Below are 10,020 nucleotides of genomic sequence, written 5' to 3'. Positions count from 1 at the left end.
CCAGCAGGAATCTTCACCAAGGTCACAAAATCGGATGCAACCAGCAGTAACGCAGCCAAGGGTAAGGATGTTGATTCCAAAAAAGGGACAGAGCCAGAAAAGAATAAGCCAATTGAAATACCAAAAATTTTCAAGCCAGTGGAGAAAAAACAAATTACTAAGCCTTCTTCAAACTATGCAACTATTATGTCTCAGGTAAAAATTTAGATGCCCTTGCTTGAAGTAATGAAATTTCCAGAATATAAAGATGAGACCTTGAAGATTATATCAAACGCTAGGGATCTAAATAAAAATGTTACTAAGTTAAAAGAGGATCCTCCAATAATTTACTTAGGCACATCTATCACAAAAAGGCTCACACAAGTTGATCCATTCTATTTGACATTGTTAATTAACAATAAAATGGTCAGGAATTGTATGATAGATTCAGGGGCAGCAGTGAACATCATGCCTGAAGATGTCATGAGGGAGCTTGGGATGCGCATCAACACACCTTATGGTAAGTGTTATTTCATGGAAAACAGGTATGTACCTATGGTAGGTATCATGAAGGATGTAGAGTTTAGGTTTCTAGCTTGCCCAGATACTACATATAAAACAAACATTACTATGGTACAAGTTCCAGCGAATTATGGAATGTTGTTGTCCAGGAAATGGTCAAATTTGGTGGGTGATCACGTTCAGCTTGATCTATCTTATGCTACTATTCCAGTTAAAGGTACAGCAGTAAGGATAAATAGAGAGCCAAGATCCTCGTATCTCATAGAAGAAATTGATCTCGATGAAGCAACCTACTTTTTCCATTCAGATATGGACAACTTCCAGGTAAGTATTTCTAAACCTTTAGAGATTAGTAAAGTTACACAAATAGTTAAACAAAATGAAAACTTAATTTGGAAATTATACTTTGATGGTGCCTACAGTAAGGAAGGGAATGGAGCAGGAGTTGTACTTATTGCACCTAATGAAAAAAAATTTAAATACATTTTCTTGTTGGCTTTTGAATGTACTAATAATATTGCTGAATATGAGGCCCTCTTGTTAGGTCTTAAATTAGCAAATAAGCATGGTATCAAATTACTAATGGTTTATGGTGATTCAAAATTAGCAATTTCACAAGTTAGAGGCAAATTTGCTGCAAAAAATGGAAAATTAAGAAGCTACGAGAATGAAGTTTGGGATCACATTGAATTGTTCGATGCATTCTCCATCAATTGGATTGAGAGATCCAATAATATCTGGGCAGACTTCATGGTGAACTTGGCTATCAAGCACAATGACATCCCTTTGGATGACATTACCCAAGTGGAGATTAAAACTAGACCGTCAGTGCCTGATAATGTAAAAAGTTGGCAAGTTTTTGATGATGACAAGGATTTACTAAAAAAATTATTTTGTGAAGATCAATATGACCACCAGCGGATTGATTGGAACGGACTTATGGAGGACAAAGATGACAAAGCAACTATATTGGGGCAAGAAGTATTGCAGTTGAAAACTAATAAAATCCCAAAAGGGTTAATAGAGCTTGAAAGAATGTTTGATGATAAATATGTAATGAATTTCAGGCCTAATTCAGGAGGATGTGAAGAGGTCAAAAAGATACACTTGGGAAGTGAAAGCAACCCAAGAGAAGTATACCTTGGAAAGAAGCTCACACCAAAAATCAGAACTGAATTGATTAATCTGTTGAGGAAGTATAGGCATGTTTTTGCTTGGTCATATGATGACCTTAAAGCTTACAGGGAAGATTTGTTCCAACATGAGGTACCTTTGAATCCTAATGCAAAACCTTTCAGACAAAAGCAAAGACCTATAAATCCCACTTTGGCTCCAAAGATGAAGGAGGATTTAATGAAAATGAGAAATGCAGGGAATATTGAGCCTATAAGGCATTCAACATGGGTATCAAATTTAGTACCAGTAAGAAAGAAAAATGGTGATATTAGGTTATGTGTAGATTTCAGAAATCTAAATGTTTCATCTTTGAAAGATAATGATGCCTTGCCTATTATGGAAGCTTTGTTGCAGAAGGTCACAGGGAATGAGTTGTTATCTATGATGGATGGCTTCTCAGGTTGCAATCCAGTCAAAGTTAGGGAAGCAGAGAAGTTCAAAACTGCTTTCACTACACCTTGGGGTACTTATGTTTATGCTAGAATGCATTTTTTACTAACAAATGTAGGAGCTACATTCCAGAGAGCTATGGACGTGGCTTTTGAGGGCATGATTGATTGTATCTTGGCAATGTATCAAGATGATATGACTGCTTATTCTAGAAAGGCAGAAAATCATTGTAATGGTCTGGAAAAAAAATTTATTAGAGCACTAGAATATGGCATATCTTTGAATCCTAAAAAATGTGACTTCGGGGTTACTGAAGCAAAATTATTAGGTCATATTGTCTCAAAAGATGGAGTTAGAATTGATCCAGAAAGGATTGCTGCTATTGATAAAATCCAAATTCCAAAAATTGTTAAAGTGATCCAATCTTTCTTCGGTCAAATCAATTTTGTGAGAAGGTTTGTTTCAAATTTCTCTGAAATCATAAAGCCTATTGCTAAAATGTTAAAAAAGGGTGCAGAAATAAAGTGGACTAGTGAAGCTCTTGAATCTTTTGTAAATATCAAAAGAGCCATCAAGGAAGCCCATGTTTTAAAATCACTTGACTTCTCAAAACCTTTTCAAGTATTTTCATTTGCCTCATTCCATACTATTGCTACTGTCATGTTACAAAAGAATGATGAGGGTCATGAATAGCCAGTGGCATTTTTTAGTAAAAAATTACAAGCATCAAAATTGAATTATGATTTGAATGAAAAATAGGCTCATGCTCTTGTGAAAACCGTGAAATCCTTTATACCTTAGTTGGTGCGACCGTTATTGCCTATGTACCAAATGTTGTTGTTAAAGACATTTTCAGACAAACAGAGACTACTAGGAGAAGATGCAGATGGATAAACCAGATCTAAGAGTTCAATATTGATTTACAAATCACAAGATTGGTAAGAAGTCAAGGTTTAGCGAAGTTGATGGCAGGATCCAATCTTGAAGTAGCACAAGTAAACCAGGTAGAGCTGAAAGATGTAAAAATTAGCATTGAAAGATGCCCTTGGTATACAAATATTGTTCACTTCTTGAAATACATGAAATGTCTGGATGATTTAAATGATAATCAAAAAAGAACTGTAAAGCTTCAAACATCTAGGTATATATTACTTAATGGGGATCTATACTAGAAAAATAGAGATGGTATTCTTCTATTGTGTCTAGATGAGTGTCAAGTGTTTGATTTTTTAAAAGATTTCCATGAAGGTGTATGTGGGGGTTACTTCTCAGCTAAAACCACTGCTCACAAAATTCTTAATGCTGGTTATTATTGGCCTCAAGTTTTCAAGCATTGTCATACTTATGTCAAAAAATGTGAGGCTTGTCAAAAAAATTCAAGGAAACTCAAATATAATGGAGCCATTCCTCTCAGGCCCATGCATACAAAAGAACCATTCTAGATGTGGGGTATTGACTTCATAGGAGAGATAGCAAACAAATCTAGTGGTGGGCATTAATGGATTTTGGTTGCTACTGACTATTTTACTAAATGGGTTGAGGTTATTCCTACAAGACAGGCTACAAGCAAAGTGGTGACAAAGTTTCTCTTAGAAAATATTCTGACCAGATTTGGAGTACCTCGGAAGATTGTAGTAGACAATGGGATGTGTTTCAGATCCAAGGAATTCTCTAATTTTTGTGAAAACTATGGTATCACTCTGTATTACTCGTCACCTTCTCATCCCAAAGGAAATGGACAAGTAGAATCAAGCAACAAGAACTTGTTGAAGATTATCAGAAGGATGTTGGGTGATAATAAAAAGGCTTGGGACTCAAAATTGGTCTTAGCGGTATGGGCTGGTAGAGTGACAATCAAGAAGTCCATAGGATTTTCCCCATATGAGCTTGTATATGGAAAAGAAGCAAGATTTCCCTTAAATAATTTTCTTCCAGTTTATAAGTTTGTTACAGAAGAATGTTTGGAAGAAGTAAACTTCATGGGGGACAGATTGATGGCTTTAGCTGAACTGGATGAATGTAGTAGAGAAGCTCAGGAAAGAAACTTACAAAGGCAACAAATGGTAAAAGATTTACATGATAGAAAAGTATGTGACAAATCATTTGAAGATGGGGAATGGGTGTTAAAATGGAATGCCAAAGATCAGGATAAAGCGAAGCATGGAAATTTTGATGCACTCTGGCTGGGACCTTTTATCATTTCAGAAAAGGGTGGAGAAAATTCCTATTACTTGCAGGATACTGATGGTCAAATGCAGGAGTTCCCGGTTCATGCTCAATATCTTAAGCATTTTTTCTCTTGATGAGTAGGGAGTATTTTTTATCATAGTTTAAATTTATTTTTGTTTTCTATTTTCAATTTTCATGTTGGTCTTCTTTCAAGAGATAATTAGGATCTTGCTATGTCCTTAAAAGAGAACATACATCCTCAGAAAGAGCCACTATTAGCACATATTTTTACAAAATATTTTATGCTATATAAAGGTCTTTTTCTTTTATCATATGTGCATTTATTATTGGTTTGCATGTGCACGAACCTTATTGGCACAAGTAAAGTTCTCTAGGGATCAGTTGTCTCGAGAATATCAAGATATCACTTGGGCACACTAAGGGCATGCACTAAGTATAGACTACACAAGGAATCCATTATGGAGGCATTTTGTCAGCAAAGAAGTCATTATGGTATGATCCAAGATTTTCTTCTAATATGTATTAGACCCTATGAGAATAGTGGGGATCGCTAATATTAAACAGTGATGGTCCATCTATGCTAAATTGCTAATTTTCAATCATCGGCATAAGTAGTCCTGATGAAGCAGCATAGGCGAGCAAGAGAAGGTGCATCGACATAACTTATACTGATGAAACAACATGGTGCGCACTCTTTAGAAAGTCATGTCATCAGGATAGCTTGTTTCGATGAAACAGAAGGCGGTTGTTTTCCTATTGTCTTATATCGGCTTATCGGCAAAGCGAAGAAATTGCTATACCGATAACCTATGAAACCATTGGTACAACTTATAACGGTATGGCAAAGCTTATCATGTAGTATCAAGAGATCGGAAGTAATGAGAAATTTTTATCCCGATGCCCAATGACTAAAGGAAACAGAAGGTGATCCCATCAGAAAAAAGAACCTTATCAGAGTAATGCAAACATAGCTAGACTGATCCCCGATGACATGGAGAATTGGAAGGCAGAGCTATCGATATTACTTATACCGATAAAACAAACTCAGAAGCATAAAACACAAAAAGGCATCAGGAACTCATCGGGACTTCAGGAGGAATAGAAAAAGGCTATTCTGACCCCCGATGAAGATAGAAGCACTTGCAGGGGCATCGGTGTGAGTTATACCAATAAAGAAAGTATCTAATAAGGATTCATTGGGACATCAGAAGAAGAACTTTTATGTTATACCGAAACCCGATAGGACCATTTAGGCAAATGGTAAGTGCGAGGATTTCCTCAGGAAAAGTTATGTTGTTAACGCGATGGTCTTAATCAGAATGCGGATTGGAATATTGAGATCATCGAGGCATCGGAGGGACATGAAATAAACTATGTTGATACCTGATGAGTTAAATAAAAGGAAACCAAAGGTGAATGCATCGAGGAGAGTTGTGTCGATGGAGTGTTGAAACAAAAGGCAAAATTGAGATTGAAATGATGCCCATCGGGATGAAATGAACCATTAGGATAAAGAAAAAATTGATATCCCGATACTCGATAAGTGGGTCAGGATAGCTTGTTCCAATCAAAGTAAAAAGCAGTAAGGTCATAACAATCGGCGCCAAACATTTGAATTGTCAGGAGGAGTCTTGCCGATTAGCCATTGGACATCTTGATGAAGAAGAATTGATAGAATGGTTTCCATTAAATGCATCAATTGAGTAGATCTGTTACCGCACAAAGCAAATCCATCAAGATTTGCAATAATCAATTGCAAGATTGGACTCCTTGGGACATATAACCAGTATTGCAGAACAACTTTTCTCACGAAGTATTGTAGAAAGATATCAAGTGCCTATTAACAAAATTTCTAAATTACTAAGCATAGAGTGAAGGAATTTGCAAATATGGAGAGATCAAGCTCAAAAGGGAAGCAAAAGGTTGCCGAAATATCTAGTACCATGGCAGAGAAATCAAAGGGTGAGGTCAGTGAGGTCCGAAGAATGTTAAATCAGGACATGATAGACCAAATGGGATCTCCAGGAGCTAGGTCACGCAAAGCTAAGGTAAATTTGCCTATCCATGACTAGTTGGAGGATAGATATAGAGGGATTGGAGATGTATTTACCAAAGTGCAAGGGCACAAGTTGTTCCTTTTCCATTACTTCTACAGGGATGAGCCCATGCCAATTTCAAACCCATGGAAAACTGGTCTAGGAAAACTTGTAGTACCCAATCTATTTGTGAATATTGATTTGTTGAAGCTTTTAGTAAGACATTACGATGAAAACAAGCGATGCATTATGTTGCTTGATGGGACTGCTCTAGTGTACTTTGCAAAGGCTACAATTTAGAAAATTTTGGCAGTAGATTTGGAGGCAGATGTGCCTTTGTCTTTTATAGATTTGGAAGAAGAGTACAGGAAGATGGACACTACATACCAGGGTTGGAACCTCGTTGTCCACAAAGTAGAGAAGGGGAGACTAACAGAGGAAGATGGTCCTGCTTGTGACATGACTATTTTCAAGATGTATTTGCAATACACATATATGGTGTGTGGTCAGGTGGGAGGAGTTGCCGCTCTTGATGTGGCAAACATAGGACCATTAGTTCTAGCAGCAGAAGTTTAGAGGCATGAGCCTAGGGTTCTTAACTTCGCTTCATACCTGGTAGATAGATTGCATGAAGGTTTCTTGAAACTGAAGGATAATCCAGAAAAATATTTCAAGCACTATTCATTGTTGATGCATATTGTCTTATTTTATGGGAAACTTAGAGGGTTGTGGCCAGAAGAATTGAATGTAAATACAATTGGGAAGGATGGAAAGGAGCAACCAGTGCAATTATGGGTTTCCCTTTGGGATTACAGATTTGTGAATTCTCATTACCTCAAATTTGAGGAATTATTTGACAAACCAATTTTATTGCTTTTTGGTGAGCCTCAACAAGGATCATTTTCTGAGGAGGTCAAGAAGTTTCTTAGGCCTCACAAGCACCAAAATCCAAAGGTCAATCACAACTGGGGTGATTGGTACTCGTGCCAAAATTTCACTTTTGTTTGATGCTATGGATTTGAGGGTTATACATATGTGCTACTAAAGCCTACACCAGACAGGATTGCCTTCTTTGAAATTGTAAGGCAGTTAAGTGTGTCTAATGCCAAACATTTTGGAGGAGCACACAAGTAGGTTTTCCTCCCTAGAACACTTCACTGCTAGGATTTTAAAATTGAATCAACTAGGTCATATGAGGCCATTGATAGGAAGCTGGTGGATGAATACAACTTGTTTTAGCATGCATCTAGAACACACTATGATCCTAAAGGTTACATCCATTCAAGCAGGAAAAGAAAAGAGTTGGGAGACTACTTCCATCAAGAAGATGAATTTGAAGATATGTGCAAAAATAAGGATGTGGAAGAGCTTGCAGAAGTTATGGGGACCTTGGAAAACAAGCTAGAGGAAAGAAAGCAAAGACTAGAAAGGATGGAGGGAGAACCAACCCAAAGTGATTCAAGGGAAAATGAAGTAGTCTCCAAGCTCCGTGCACCTAAGAAGGAGAAGGACTCAGAAGCAAAGAATAGATTTATTGTTTCCCTGAATGCAGAAATAGATGAAAGAATGGCAGAGCATGTGTCTTTTCTATTTGATGATCAATTCATTAAGTCTAAGGAATTCAAATCATTCTTGTAACACTTCAAGGGTAAGAAATTAAGGGAAGTAGTGCCAAATATTACCCCTAAGAATGAAGTAGAAATGATGAAGAGGTTGAAGAAAGACATTGACACAGAAGTTGAGGCTATGACCTCGCAAAAGGGCAGGCAATTGCTAGTAGAGGCAGGAATAATTGTGTTTCCGGGATGGGACCTGAGTGCTTCATTCATTTTTTATTCTTTGTTACATTCAGATAATAAGGATATGAAATTGAATATCTAAGGAGTGCAAGATATTTTTATTGGATCAAGATATGATCCAAAGGAGGAAGAATTGTTATTCTGGGCCTTATACCCTCCCAACAAAAGGCCAAAAATCATTGATGTAGATAAAGCTTTTGGTCATATGATGACTTTGAAAGTTGGAGAAGTAGATCCTATGGTCACAACTGACATGGGTATTAATATTTCAAAATTCAATAAGGCCCAAATGAAACATGAGATAGAAGAGAAGAATAAGTATACAGCTTTATATGAAGAGATCCTTAAGAGGAGTGGGCACCCTGCTCCCCAAATTACAAATTCAGGAGGCTAATGGAAAAAAAAAATTTAAAAGCTATCTTCTAAACACAATAAGTTGAAAAAGGAGGTGAGAAGCATTAGGGCATATACCACTTTTGTGTTGCTAAGTAAGAGATGTGACAATATGGAGAAAGCATTGGATGAATTCTGGGGTGAATATCAGAGGAATATGGATAATATGGTTTCTCACACCATAATTCGAGATAGACTCAACATGTTGCTACAAGATGCATCGACCAAAGAGAAAGTGAAGAAGAAGGTGCAGGGTCTGCTTGTTACACATGAGGAAATTACAAAGGAATTGAAGTCTGAATTTGATGAATGCCCGCAGATTGTCCAACTTGGGGTTCCCAGTCTGGTGGATGATGCAGGTGTGATCAAAGACAAAACCGTATGGATCTCTGAGTGCAATTCTATGCTTAGTGTGGCCCAAGCCATTGCCAGAGTAGATGTCCTTGACATGAATGACACAGTTGATCAGTTGGAGAATTTTTATGTGATCGAGAATGCAGCCAAAGATGCGATCTTCAACTCTACAACATACAAGGAACCGGGCTACTTGCGGCATTTTCAAAAATGTGGACGACTACTGGATCAAAAGTCTTAGTGTTGTGTTTTAGTTTGTGTAATGTAATTGACATCCTATTTAGGCTTTTAATTTATGTTCAGTTAGTTGTTAAGATAATGAAAGGGTGTGTCCTTTCATTCATGTCTTCAGCATATGTATTTGTATTAAGTTGTTTTGTATCAAATGGGTCAGAGTTTTTTGGGAGGAAAATCATCATACTATTGTAGGGACTGAAAGTCATACGTATTAGGAAATTTTATAGGAAGAAGAAAATGTCATTTTTTTGCAAGCAAATTGTAACGAAGTGTCTCTAAGTGTGGCTTTTGTGTACTATCATTTCTCAAAGATTAATATACAAGATTCGTTGTTTCTACTTCAAATGCATTGTATACTTTCTATGTTGATGAATCATTCTTTGTCCTCCTTATAAATCTGTTTAAGGATTTGTTGTAATGTGAATCACATGTTGTTACATTAAATGCGAGATTAGGTTCTTATTGTTTATGTGACACATAATGAACCATTATAGTGATTATTAATATTGTCTCCTGAGTTGATAAAGTTGTTTGTCCACAAAGTATCATATATATTCCGAGATAGAGGCACTGGTCTATTATTCATTCTCTGAGATAATGATTTGATATGCATAAAGTCCCGAAGAGAAAAGAATTCTTCTGAAACCTTTTGAACTATTCTATTGCATATTTCTTGAATGTCCTGCAATCATTTGATTTCCAAAATACAACAATCTTTATACACAATTATCTTTACATTCAGTTTTCAATTTCAAAAGCATTCAAATAAAAGCACTCAGCAGTAGCAGGAAATTGTTGTCATTCTTGCAAAGAGTTGTCTTTCCAAAGTTTAAATCCACTTTAAATAACTATTTTTGTGCTTGAGAGGGATAGGTATACCCACCTAGGTTCAATGGAGACTTAAGTGCAAAGGGATTTGGTCTTTGACCATCCCTGTTCATTGG

The 10,020-nt window shown here is 36.6% G+C and overlaps 1 protein-coding gene across 1 annotated transcript; it reads left to right on the top strand.

The window, feature by feature from the left end:
- Positions 1-3,851: 3,851 nt before the first annotated feature.
- On the top strand, positions 3,852-4,370 carry LOC131857702 (uncharacterized). Its single transcript, XM_059210402.1, has one exon. It carries the CDS (start codon positions 3,852-3,854, stop codon positions 4,368-4,370), a length of 519 nt encoding a protein of 172 aa, XP_059066385.1.
- Positions 4,371-10,020: the final 5,650 nt, after the last annotated feature.

Source organism: Cryptomeria japonica, chromosome 8 (genome assembly GCF_030272615.1).
Source record: "Cryptomeria japonica chromosome 8, Sugi_1.0, whole genome shotgun sequence".
In the NCBI taxonomy this organism is placed as follows: domain Eukaryota; kingdom Viridiplantae; phylum Streptophyta; class Pinopsida; order Cupressales; family Cupressaceae; genus Cryptomeria; species Cryptomeria japonica.
This window is presented reverse-complemented; position numbering and strand designations above follow the sequence as displayed.